This window comes from Falco biarmicus, chromosome Z (assembly GCF_023638135.1).
Source record: "Falco biarmicus isolate bFalBia1 chromosome Z, bFalBia1.pri, whole genome shotgun sequence".
NCBI classification, from domain to species: Eukaryota; Metazoa; Chordata; class Aves; order Falconiformes; family Falconidae; genus Falco; species Falco biarmicus.
The window spans coordinates 58,131,443-58,144,426 of record NC_079311.1 but is presented as its reverse complement, the minus strand read 5'-3'; the positions used below and the strand labels follow the sequence as shown (position 1 = coordinate 58,144,426).

Sequence of the window (12,984 nt, the reverse complement as noted above, 5' to 3'; positions counted from 1 at the left end):
GCAGTAGGACGTCACTTCCCCCGCCCCTCCGCGGCTGGAGCAGCGGCGCCGAGGCGAGGTGCGGTGCGGTGCGGTGCGGTGCGGTGCGGTGCGGTGCGGTGCCGGGAGCGGCGCGGTGGGCTCGCTCGCTCCAGCCGGGGGGTCCCGGGCGCCCGATAGTCTGTGGCGGGCGTTGCCGCAGCCGCAGCCCGCCTTCGGGCCTTTCGCCCCGGAGCTGGCGGCCCGTAGGGCGGGTGGAGCTCCGGGAGTGCCCGGGGCTTTCAGGCCGCTCTGCCTGCCCGGCGCTGCCGCGGAGCTCCGAGAGAAGCCCCGGGTGTTCTGGGGTGTTTTACTGTCATCAGGCTGAATGGGGTTTGTTGTTTGACCACGCGTCTGTTTGAAGCCACTTATTTTACTCGCGGTATTAGAAGGCGTAGGAATCGTAAGTGACATAAAGTCACTTAAACTATTCCTTCAAGTCTAATGTTTTTAGGAAATAAAATAATATTCTCATTATATCTTGTTACTGTTGTGGTATAAGTGTGATTGACTGTGGTGGGCTTTCTGTTGCAATCAAACTGATAATTTTGTGTTTAGATGAAACTCGTACTGCCTTCATTACAAAATTTGGCTTAAATATCCCCATGATAAAACTCCAATGAAGGATTTGATCAATAGCTTGTAACAGAAGTAAGACTGATATTTCAGCAGGGTTTTTGACTATCAAAGCCAAAGGCCCTAAGCTTAGGTGAAACCAAGTTTGGTGTATTCTTATGCTTTACTTCACCAGAACATTGTTAACCTGTGTTGTGTGTTGCAGGTTGCTCAAGCATCTGGATCTGACTAGATACAGTTTGGTTGGCCAGAACTGCTCTTGGCTAGAAACTATGAAGAAGAATTTTGCATAAAACTTTTACAGACTAAGACCATGGCATCTTCAACAAATTTAGATATTGGGGCCCAGTTAATTGTGGAGGAATGTACAACTAGCTACAACCTTCCACCCATGCCAGACATTAAAGTGGAGCATCAGCTTGAGTCTAGCACGGAGGAAAGCCCAGCTCAGAGTGTCGCAATGGGAATGAAATTCATTTTGCCCAATAGATTTGATATGAATGTCTGCTCACGATTTGTGAAATCTTTGAATGAGGAGGACAGTAAAAATATTCAAGACCAAGTTAACTCTGACCTTGAAGTGGCATCTGTCTTATTTAAAGGTTGAACTTCATGATACAAATTACGTGTGGACTGTGTCATTCTGTTAGCTGTTATGTTTTTTTTAAAAGAAAAAAAGCCTCAGCCTTATATGTGTGTTCATCAGTAAAAGTTTTCTAAAATTTGTTCCCCTAACACTTTTATTATATGCTTAATGGATTATTAACGCAAAATTAATTTCCCCAATATTACTCTTAGATGATGTTTTTAAACTTATTTTGGTTGAAAAAGTAGTGGCACAAAAAGTCTCTAATGTAGTTTAATAAGAGCCAATGCTGATTATGAATACAAGCTTACTTCTTTTGTATAGCACGTCCTACAACATGCTACACATGGCTGAATGTATGTATCTTTACAAAATACTACTGAAAGCAATATATGGTCATTTATTTCGGTTTCAGTAGCTTTCTGCAACATATTTTATCTTTTCACTGGTACAGTTACAAAATTAAATGTGGCTGTACAAAGCCTGTAGTTGTAGTGATTGGCTTACCAGTCCAGCTTCATACTGCTTTAAGATGAAGGTTGCTCTGATTGTGTATCCCTGCAGCTCATCTTGAGCTATTGCTGGCAGCTTCATCAGAATTGATCTGTGCTTTTTTGTGGCTGAGCATATCAATGGAGAACAGAATTGAGACTTCTATTTTCCCTTAACAGTTGTGGTTTCCAGTGCTCGCTGCCCTATTTCAGACTGTTAGTAATGTATCTTTTCCCCAAGGTTGAATTTGACAAATACAAAACACAGACCTGTTGTGGATTTTGATGGTTTCTCTGACTTGTATTGTTTGGCTTCAGTTCAGCCACTGTAAAAATCAAACTTTTTTTGATTTGCAGGCCCTAAGAGCTTACTATTGGAGCTGCAGACCTGAATGGCAAACTTAAACTGATCAGCAATAGGGTTGTTTTTTCTTGGGTAACATTTGTGGACCCCTTAGAATTAGTCCTGCAGATCCAGGGACCACAGGTCAAAAATCCTGGTAGGTCTCTTAATTTGATCAAGACAGCTGTAGCTATTGGATTAGCAAACAACACGTAATTTCATTTTTGTCCTGTTACGCTCTACTTCTTTCAGTTGGTTCTCTCCCTGGATTTGCACTTGAGTTTATGATCTAGCTAGAAAAGTTAGAACAGATGAACAAAGCAGTACTGAATGACTTCTTGAATTCTACGTGGTGACTTGCTGTTGCATTTTATGTAAGTTAGTGTGGAATATGTCTCTTCCAGCTGGATAAGTATTCGTAAGGCATTCATAATGCAGTTAGAGTTTTATCCAACAGGAATGGAAGGAGTCCTTGTAAAGAAAATTAGTGAAGGTCAACTCCACCCATGTGGTGGACTGGTTAGGCGGTAAGCAAAGGAGTGAACTGAGCAGTTGCCTGACTGCATGGTTGACCAGAGCTGTGTCATGTTATTGTGCTACAGAGTGTTAGTAAGGGCATGTCAGGCTAAGTGAAGCCATTCTACCTGATAAATCCATGCCAGGTGTGTTGAAAACCTAGACAAAGGCTTACCTCATTTAGTCACCAAGGTGTCTCTGGGTGTCGTTATGCCATATAGAACATGGGGTAGCAGCATTGTTTTAGGCTAGAAATAAATACAGCCCTTCATTCTGCTCTCAGAATACACAGTGCAAAAAGCACGTCACAAAGCTTATTTAACATGGGGTTTATGGACCTTGTGAGTCTGGTGCTTTCTAGTTGACTTAGAATCTGTGGCTTGCTTTTAATGGTCTTACTAGCACTGAAATCCTGTCTGTTTTCTCTGTTCAATGTAGCTGAATGCAACAGCCATACTTCTCCTTCCCCTGGTATCCAAGTAAGACATGTTTATACTCCATCAACTACTAAGCACTTCTCACCAATAAAACAATCAACTACCCTAACTAACAAACATAGGGGAAACGAAGTCTCTACAACACCTCTGCTTGTAAACTGTAAGTATCCTTCTGTCTTACTGTTAATAATCATTTTGTGAACTGTGTGTCAGATGCTTGACAGATTTTTCCAATTTTTTCTTTGGTACTGTAATGAACTTTAATATAGGAAGAAAACATTGAGAATGGTCTTGTGTAATTTCACATGGTTCCACCCATAAAACAGTAATCTACTTGCTATATTGAATTAATGATTGAGGCATATTTTCCAGAAAGGATCTAATTCTTGATTTTAAAAATACAGGTAAAGATTTTTCTGACCCTTTCTATGCTTTAAGTTAATTTGTTTCATGTACTTGTTTTCAGAACTTGTGTATCTTCTACAATTTATTAAAATTAGATGATTGGCAAGTGCTACAGACTGCTGCAAATGTGATGTTAGTCACAGATCTTGAAAGTCAAAAAGGGAGTATTATTTATGGGGGTTTGTTATTCTTAATTGTCAAACATTTTCTTCATAAATTCTCTGTAATTTACTTCATCTATAAATTACTACTTCTACAAATTACAAATCCAATATTTAGAAAATGAAAAGGCCACTTGCGTGGGAAAAATTAATCTGGAGCTGCAACCTAGGCCTCTGAACAGAATATGCAGTCTTGCAGGAAAAAAATCATGTAGTAAATAGGAAGAGGGCAGTGAACACTTAGATGTTATGCAATCATCTAATTTTGTTGTTATATAATGTGGATAACCTGAGCACCTTTCAGATGTGCTCCAAGTTGTAATTATCAAGAACATGCACCTGTGTAGAGTTAACTGTGGGATCAGGTATTTTTTTCTTCATAATCTCTTAAGAATTCTTCTGCTTTTAATGCTTGGTACTTTTTATTAAAAACAAAATAAATGTAAAAACCCATTTATTTCTTCCCCTGTAGATGTCATGTTGTGTATAGTTTTGTAATGTCTGATCTGTTCCCCATTGTAGTGATTGAGAGTCACTACTGGCTTTATTGAGCAGCATGACAGGTCTCCTGATGGCATATGATCTCTTAGATATCATTTTTAAACTATACAGCCTTAATTTACCAGAAGATGCTTACTTTCATTTGATAAATGTTCTTAATGTGATCTTTCATTGCTGACTAAGCAGCAGAGAAGAGAGTGTGTTGCCTTGTAAAGATTCAGTGTAGGAAGTATCTTTGCTTTCCAGTATGATTTCTACATTGGTTAAAAATTTACCTAAACCTACAAAACTTTTTGGTTTTTAAGATAGTGATTCTCGTGAGTATAAGCTAAAACCTATCTACAGTCTCAAATGCAGTTTCTGTGCTGCTCAAGCCAATGGACATGTTATGCCCAGCTCCAAATAGAGCAGAAAGAAAACTGGTGTGTGTAACACATGCTTTTGCTTCCCTTTTTGCAGCTTTGTCAGTTCATCAACTGGCTGCTCAGGGAGAAATGTTGTATCTGGCCACGCGTATTGAACAAGGTGAGACAGAGGGAGGTTAAATGCCTGCCTTTTTGCCTTGGGGAATTTATACCCTGTTGTGCTTGACCTTTTCCCCCAAAAGCTGTATTAAAAAAAAAAAAAAAAAAAAAAAACCCAAACAACAGAACCACTCAATTCTGGTACAAATTGAAGGCCATTTGAGGTACCTGTTCTTTGCAGATATAGACTATTGTTTCATATTAGTCTTTATTTGCTCATTGCTATGATTTTGGGTTTCAAATTAAACATTAGCACTAATAGGAGTTGTAGGTAATTCCCTTCCTCCCCCTGCTCCCTATATAGCTATCTAGGTAATCCATGGACATGAGAAGAAAGCATCTATTAGTTCTATCAGAAGATTTAATTTTATTAACTGTGTAATTTAAAACACACTTCTATTAATGGTGGCTTACCTGTTCTATTTCATCAATCAACATATAGAGCTGTATGTTGGCTCACACCTGCAATATAATAGAGCTGCTCTGAGTTTTGTGATAGTCTTCAAGTGTGACATTTCTGTGTCCATAATACATATACAAAATTTCAACTATACATATTGTATTGAATTGAGTATTGTTAATAGTATATTCTTATTGTGTTATTAGCAATCAGCCATGCTTTCAGTGTATCTTTGTTGAAATGTTCAGTGATGCAGGTAATGAGTTGCCAAGTCTATATACTTTGTAATGAGCTGTGTATATGGAAAGCAAATAAGATTCTGAAATGTTAGTAACAGTTAAAAAAGCACATTATGGTGCTATGATAAGCTGAGGATTTGTTTAAGTACTTAAATCTTAGAATCATTTAGGTTGGAAAAGACCTTTGAGATCACCAAGTCCAACAATTAATCCAGGACTGCCAAGTCCATCAGCAAACCACGTCACTAAGCACTGCATCTACTACATTAGATATCTTTTAAAAATTTCAACTCAACTATTTCAGTCAGCCAATTGTTTTAAAAGTTTTTTTCCTTCTTCCAGCTGCACTACAAGTAGACCTTAATGGTTTCCACAAACACCCTGTTGATTCCATGAACTCTGAGGGGAGTGGAGTTGCTTTACAAATTTACAAGACTATGTGGCTTGCTAGTAAAAAAACCTCACTTTTTACAGTACAATACAGAATGTGCTACTTTGTTTCTCAAGCAGCCCTTTTCTTTCCAAAGATAAATTTTCTAGATTACACAGAACTTGTAATATTTCTGAGTAAAAATAGAGCTTGATCTATAGAGCTTAAAAAAAAAAATAAACCAAAATCTTAAATTTTACTTTAGTTAGTTGTATTTTTTTTCTTCTTTCTTGGACCATTGATATTGCACCACCATTGGGATAGAATTTTGGTTTTAAAGTTAACATGAGAACGACTTTTAGGACACACTGATGCTTCAGTCCATTCACCATTGACATGTCAACACATTTCACCAGCTCATACAATGCGCAGGTGAAAGGGATCACAAAGTTGCATATTTTTCTTTAAACAGAAAATGTAATCAATCATAAGGATGAAGAAGGATTTACCCCTCTGATGTGGGCTGCAGCTCATGGGCAGATAGCAGTAGTGGAATTTCTCCTCCAGAATGTAAGAAAAAAACCTACACTTCATTTTAAATTTCAGTTTTCCTTCCTAAGTTTTCAATGTTGCTATACACTTTAAAGTTGTAAAGTTAAGTTCTGTGTAAAATATCATGTTAAAAAAGGGCATGGTTAATTTGAAATTTTTTTCTTTTTTTTCAGGGTGCAGATCCTCAGATTTTGGGGAAAGGGCGAGAAAGTGCACTCTCACTGGCTTGCAGCAAAGGATACACAGATATTGTCAAAATGCTGCTGGACTGTGGAGTTGATGTCAATGAGTATGACTGGGTAAGACCCTAGCCTGAATTTATGTCGGAGGGTACTCTGGTCCAGAGTTTAAAACAGGGCACAGCACTGGCTTGGGTCTGAAAATTGTTCTACCTCTTCTGAAATATCTGAGAGTTTCAAAACTTAGATAGGGTAAGAGAATTTGTCCCTACTAGTTCTGACTTCTTGGTGAAAAGAGAATGAGCATAATGCCGAATCCTTATAGAAAGGTAAGTTTACAGTCTAAACAGTAGACAAAAAAAGATGGAAATTTTGAAAAAATAGAACATCATTTTTATAGAACCTCTGAAGTATGTTATTGATACATAGAAGTATACTGGTGTGTTAAGGAATTACAATTGCAGACTGCTCAATCATTAAGCGTCAAGGCTTTTCTCTGCTTTTGCAGAATGGAGGTACGCCTCTTCTGTATGCAGTACATGGGAACCACGTGAAATGTGTAAAAATCCTCCTTGGTAAGCAGACTGTCTAAACTGAATTATCAGTAATAACATACTATCACTTGTCATTGTCAGAAATACAAGGGTTTTTTTCCTGTTCTACATAGAAAGTGGTGCTGATCCAACTATAGAAACAGATGCTGGCTATAATTCCATGGATTTGGCTGTAGCTTTGGGCTTTCGGAGTGGTGAGTATTGCAAATGTAAATTCTTTGATTTTTATTTTTACTATTCTTTGTTTTTGTAGCTGCTGTAATAGCCTAGTAGCGGTTTTGCAGAAGATCCCTGTGCTAAAAGTCTTAATACACCTAAATGTATCAGCCCAAAATGGGTAGGAGCTTCTGTCCCCACCTCAGAAAGCCAGGTACCTAGTAAGAAAGCAACACTGACCTGGATTTGCATCTGTGGGCACAAACAGTGGTGTGTAGGGCTGATGCAGCCATGACCCTGACTGCTGCTCCCTCACCCTTGTACAAAGGAGTGTGTGTTGCTCTGGTCAATGCTAAAGAGGCCTGCTCTCTCTCTGGTCAATGCTAAAGAGGCCTGCTCTCACCCTGCTGCTCTTTTGGTTGACGTTACGTGATGTACTTTGCAAAACCTTCTTTCCCCTGTCAGACTAGCTCTAGTATATCTTGGAAGGAGACAGTAATAGTGCCAGGATCAGTGAATTAGGCAACCTTACTTGGCTCTGGAAAACAGAGGCAAAGAAAGAACTCTCCATTGTTTTTCCCTTCTGCTGCCTTCAGTTTGAAAGCTGTGAAATGTCTGCCATTACAGAAATGAACTGAATCAAAAAATAAGCCCAGCACTGCATGTGTAGCTTCTCCAAGCAGAGCCCTGTGCTTGTGGGGGGCAGGGATGGGCAGTAACTTCACAGATGCCTAGATGTAGGACCGCTTCAAGAGTTAAGTCTCAAAATGTTTCACAGAAGTAGTTCCTAATAAACTGGTTTTCCCTACTTTCCATTTATAGGCTTAAAAATTTGCTTTCCATATGCTATCTGCTTATTCAAACCAGAGAACAGATCATCACCTCCAAAAACAATCATCTGCCTTACTGGGTGTATTGTTTTTGCGTTGTATGAGGCTTTTATTTTCTGCAGGGATGCAAACTCTCTTCCCAGGGTGAATTTATTCCTGTCTGGTTTTCATTATATGATTGTACAGAACAAGCTGGCATCTTCCAGGAAAAAATAGCACAACCCTAAAAATGTGAAAAAAACATTGAACACTGATTAACCTGATTTTTTTTCTCTACTTTAGTTCAACAGGTTATTGAGTCACATTTATTAAGGCTACTTCAAAATATCAAAGAGTAGTGGCGGGCTCTTCTGCAGTTCTCAGTTCTTGGCTTGGAGATTTGACCTGCTTTTTAGCCCTGCAATCAGTGACAAGGGTTGGTTGTTTTGTAACTTTACCTCAGCTCAACTATTGGCTGGTTTTAGTTAAGCCTTTTAATATTCTTCCTCTTTTTTTCACTATTGTTCATAGAAATATGAAATGTCATCCTTTCCTTAAATATATTTTGTGTAATTTTAGAAGAAAAAGGCAGTTGTGCATGAAAAACTTTGTAAATAAAACCACTTTTGTCCATCTAAATGTTTACACTGAGTGCAGTGGGTCACACTGTGCTGTCATACTTTATCACATCACTGATACATACTCATGGGAATAAATCTGTTTAGATACTGAGATATATTGCCATAGAAGATAGATCTCTTCACTGTTAATAATATCAAAATGTGCACCATGTGTGATTGTTTTCCCAGACCCCCAGTTAATATTAATCTGTCAGCTTTTGTCTTAAGCTCCATCTTAAAAATCAGACAAAAAGTTGGTAATGAATTTAAGGACTCTGATGATGGTAGTTTAATTCCTAGCTCTTTCCTTTCCACCTGCCTTCCTGTTGTAGTCCTAAAATAAGTAGGCCAGGATGTCCGAGGCAGAAGTTTCTCTGGTGTAAGGAAGCCTAATTGCAAGTGCAGGATTCCTAGCTCCTAAATATCTGCCCTGCAGTGGCTGAAAGCAGACATCAGCTGTCTGGGAAGAGAAGCCAGAGCCTACTGCATTCCAGCATTCTTCAGCTGAAGTGCAGTCCTTTGGATCGCAGGTTGGAAGGGACCATAAGGACCATCAAGTCCAACTCCCTGCTCCTCGCAGGACTACCTAAAACTAAACCGTATGACTAAGAGATGCTCCTTGCACTCTGACAGGCTTGGTGCTGTGATCACTTCCCTGGGGAGCCTGTTCCAGTGACCAACCGCCCTCTCAGTGAAGAACCTCTTCCTAATGTCCAATCTGACCTTCCCCTGACACAGTTTCATTCCATTTCCTTGTGCCCTATCGCTGGTCACCGGAGAGAGGGGATCAGCACCTCTGCTGCCCACTTGAGGGTGTGGATGTCACCATAAGTCTGATGAGTGGCTGAGGGTGGGGACAAGACAGCCCTCCCGTTGAGTCATGATGTTTGGAAAGGGTCCCCTTGCTTTCTGAATTCCTTCTCAGCGAGGAGTGTAGGTGCAGCTGGATCCAGTCCTAGTCTCGCACTTGGTCAGAAGTTTAAGTCTGAAGGATTATGTGTGCAGCCACTTGTCAGTGTTAATGTTTGCCTGTCAGAGTCCAGTTTAAGGACTTTCCCTGAAACAGGTTTTCAAAGCTGAAAAAATAGATAATTTATTAAAGTGACAGATAAGTTTGGAGCTGCTGTTGATTAAATACACCTACTGCGAAAATTAAGCTCAAGTTGAAAATTCAGTGCTTTTGTTAACAGTATCCTGGGTAACATCCAGTGTAGGTGGAGGCACAAATCTTAACAAAGAGGTGTCCCTGCTTGGGAAGAAGAGCAGTTCAGCCTGTTGACCTGTTCGGTAGTTAAGAATTCTGATCCTCAAAAAAAAGAATTTTTAAAATGCCAGATTTTACACTCATGGTGAGGTGGGGCTGTCGGTCACTGTGTGTCAACTGGCCCTTAGCAAGGTGTCGGTTGGGCCCGATGGTTCAGCGCGGAGCGGGGAGGATTGGGTGCAGACCCAGATTGATGGTCACAGCTGTGCGGGGTCTTCCTGGCCCTCACAGAAGCAACACCAGGCTGAGAGGCCCCCGCCGCAGCCCAGGCATCACTCAGCTTGCCTGTTAGTCTGCATCTGTTAACTGCTCTGTGAGATACACACGCTGCTCACGTCAAACTCCCAATGCCACTTGCAGCCAAATACAGTCAGTCATTGTTAGGACAGGATGGGGGGGCAGGGGGGGCTCCCTGCCACAATACACTACAACAAGGTAACTCCTCAACCTTCTCCAAGCTGAGCAAACCATGTGACCTCACCCGCTCCTTCCGCAAATTCTTGCCCTTGAGGCCTGTCACCATCCTCTGGACACACTCTGATGTCCTCCTTACATTATATCGAGGCACCCAAAACTGCACGCCGTGCTCAAGGTGGGGCTGCACCAGTGCAGCACAGAGTGGGACAGTCGCCTCCCTGCACCAGCTAGTTACGCTGTGCTTGATGCACCCCAGAACGTGGTTGGCCCTTCTGGCTGCCAGGTCACACTGTTGATTCACCTTCAACTTGCCATCCACCAGATCTCTTTCTGCAAGGGCTGCTCTCCAGACTCACATCCCCCAGTTTGGGGGGGATGTCCCAGTACAGCTGTTTAGTTGCAACAGCAATTACAATTTTGCAATTAGTTGAAAAATCAGGCAATGTTAACCAATTTTCTGGGACCTCTACACTTAATCAAAACTACACTGAGTGATGGGATGTGTCATAGTTTCCCACAAATGATAAGCTTTTGAGAAAGACTTCTCAGAAGCTTCTCCCCCGACAGTACATAGGATCCCACAGTGTTTCCTTAAGCGTTTCTCCGTTGTGTCCACTAGAGGTCTGGCACCAGCTGACACACGCACACCCCAGTCCCTGCCCTCCTCCCCCGCCCACGCATAGCAAGCCCCATCTATTCACTTCCATAGTCGCTACATAGTGACTAATACAGTGTCACTTCCATGTTTTAATTTTTCTATTTGAAAATCATTCCATACACAAAGAAAGTAAAATACTGTTTAACGTACACACACATATACTGGAAGGCTGGGGAATAATCCAGCCAAGTTCTTTTAAGTCCGAAACAATGAATCCAAAATGATAATTTTGTTATTTCAAAGTGACTAAATATACAACAGGGGAGAACATAGGGAAAAAACCCCAGACCTACACAGAATAAAGCTGAATTTCTGACCACGTTTCTAACTCTGTACTGAAACATCTATGGTATATAGGTGTAAATCAGCTCAGAATTAACCTCTGCAAGGTTGTGTGAAAGCCAGTCCAGAGATCCATTCCTTTTATGAAGCCGAAATCCAAAATGGAATGAACCTTAAGGGAGGTGAAGCAAGAAAATGTAACTGATCTTCCAGGTGTTGGTGAAATCTTTGCTGCGTTTGAGTACTGTTTGTCACCCAGGCTTTGACACTTGTATTTTTATGTGGGGTTTACACCAGTTTTACTGTATCATGCATGATTAAATCAGATGAAAGAAACAGTAAATCTGACATGCCTTGGAAGCAAGAGAGGTAAATTGTTTCATAATCAAACTCTGAAAAGAGTTGTCTTAATTATAATTTTTAAATAAAAATACTTTTAAAATAAAATAACATGAACTGGCAATTACCATAAAGTTGTGTATTAGGAATACTGAGACTTTATGGCCTCTGTAATAAACAAATTTTGTTGAAAAGCAATGCAAATAAAATGCAGTCTGTGTCTTCTTGAATCACCATAACCTAAGCCACCATTTCTAATTAATCTTTAAGACATCTTCTGTACAGGCATGCTATATAAGTATGCATGAGGAACAGAATTTTCTTTTTCATAAAACTTCTTCCATCTTTTTGCTGTAAAATCTCAAGCAACTGTCAGATTGCCATCATCACACGTCCTGCAAAAGTCAGTACAAAGGTGAAGGCAGTCATCTTTCAGAAGCTGTTTCCTGCATTAAGAGCCCTTCCTGTAGCATAACATTATGCTGCTCAGGCAATGAGCGTGGAGTTGAAGCTTTCAGTGACTCTTCTGAGGGCAGGGAACAATCAGTATTTTGTAAGCTATGATTCAGACACCTTGAGCAAAACTGAAGAGTTACAAACTGGAGCAGGGGGAGAATATATGCAAAAAAAAAAAAAAAAAAAAAAAAAAAAGCTTTACTCACTGGTAAAAAAAGTCAAGAAAGCACAGACAACCGTTGATCATGCAATATTGACAGCATGCTTCACTCCACATACTTTGTGTTTCTCTGAGGCACAATAATAAAGTTTTGTTTCTCTTGGTGTAAATACTTCTCAGTATCCAGTTTTCTTAGTTTATAGCAGTAAAAATTGTAAAGCCCTGATTCAGCATTGGTAAGTGTTTTGAAACATCAGCCTGCTGATTTTGTTTTGGTGAACAATTTCTATAGCGTCTGATGGCAGGGAGAAGACATCAGGAATTACCTGCGAACTGCACCCATGAGTCTGAAGGCAGCAGTGTTTCCTTGCCACACCATGCCACAAGACCAGAGGAGTTCAAAAATTCTGCAGCTAAAATTTTAACTCCAAGTTGATTCTCTCCAAACCTTTTACCAGAAGCTCTTGCCAATGTAATTTCTTACGGGGCTGTTAATAAAATACCTTACATTCAAACTTGAATGACATCATACTGTATTTCAGAGCTTTAGCAAACAAGTTGCTTTTCCTAATTAACTGAATTATTTTTGCCAAATTCAATGTGGAGCATGTAATCACAATGTCATGAATTCTGCCTCACAAAGCAGACTGCCTAGCAGCTCCATGTAGTAGTAACAGCCAAATGCTTCAGAGCTACACAAGGTCTTTGTCTCATTGACTCACATTTGACTTTGCAGGGTATGCTGGTCTGTTTAACAGAGGGAGTACACAACAAATGAACTCTAGTCTGCAATGCAGTGGGTATGACATTTGTCAGAATTAGTATTCATTTATAGCTGCTACTACTGGCTACAACAGCTTACAAACTTTGCAGTGCAAGACAGACAGGCTTTGTCTGGCAGGGAGAAAAAAGCAAGCTAAGGCAGCAAGCAGCTCTGTTCATAGAGGGCAATAACATAGGTGTGAAATAAT

The 12,984-nt window shown here is 40.2% G+C and overlaps 1 protein-coding gene across 6 annotated transcripts; it reads left to right on the top strand.

The window, feature by feature from the left end:
• The first annotated feature begins 18 nt into the window (after nt 1–18).
• Nucleotides 19–8,716, top strand: ANKRA2 (ankyrin repeat family A member 2). 6 transcript variants are annotated; one of them, XM_056325333.1, is made up of 9 exons: nt 19–68; nt 800–1,196; nt 2,969–3,127; nt 4,494–4,559; nt 6,040–6,137; nt 6,293–6,418; nt 6,807–6,873; nt 6,966–7,046; nt 8,121–8,716. In XM_056325333.1, the coding sequence occupies exons 2-9, from the start codon at nt 908–910 to the stop codon at nt 8,174–8,176; spliced, it is 942 nt and encodes a 313-aa protein (XP_056181308.1). In that variant the 5' UTR covers nt 19–68; nt 800–907; the 3' UTR covers nt 8,177–8,716. The 6 variants fall into 6 exon arrangements, with proteins under 6 accessions (XP_056181308.1, XP_056181307.1, XP_056181310.1 ...); XM_056325332.1 differs by having other exon boundaries at nt 35–63; XM_056325335.1 differs by having other exon boundaries at nt 36–58.
• The last annotated feature ends 4,268 nt before the right edge of the window (nt 8,717–12,984 follow it).

What these genes read in the sequence shown, in the direction of transcription:
- ANKRA2 (XM_056325333.1), top strand. Translation starts at nt 908, where the DNA reads ATGGCATCTTCAACAAATTTAGATATTGGGGCCCAGTTAATTGTGGAG. An exon ending in GGCCACGCGTATTGAACAAG is followed by an intron (nt 4,560 to 6,039) that starts GTGAGACAGAGG and finishes TTCTTTAAACAG; the next exon opens with AAAATGTAATCAATCATAAG. An exon ending in ATGTGTAAAAATCCTCCTTG is followed by an intron (nt 6,874 to 6,965) that starts GTAAGCAGACTG and finishes TGTTCTACATAG; the next exon opens with AAAGTGGTGCTGATCCAACT.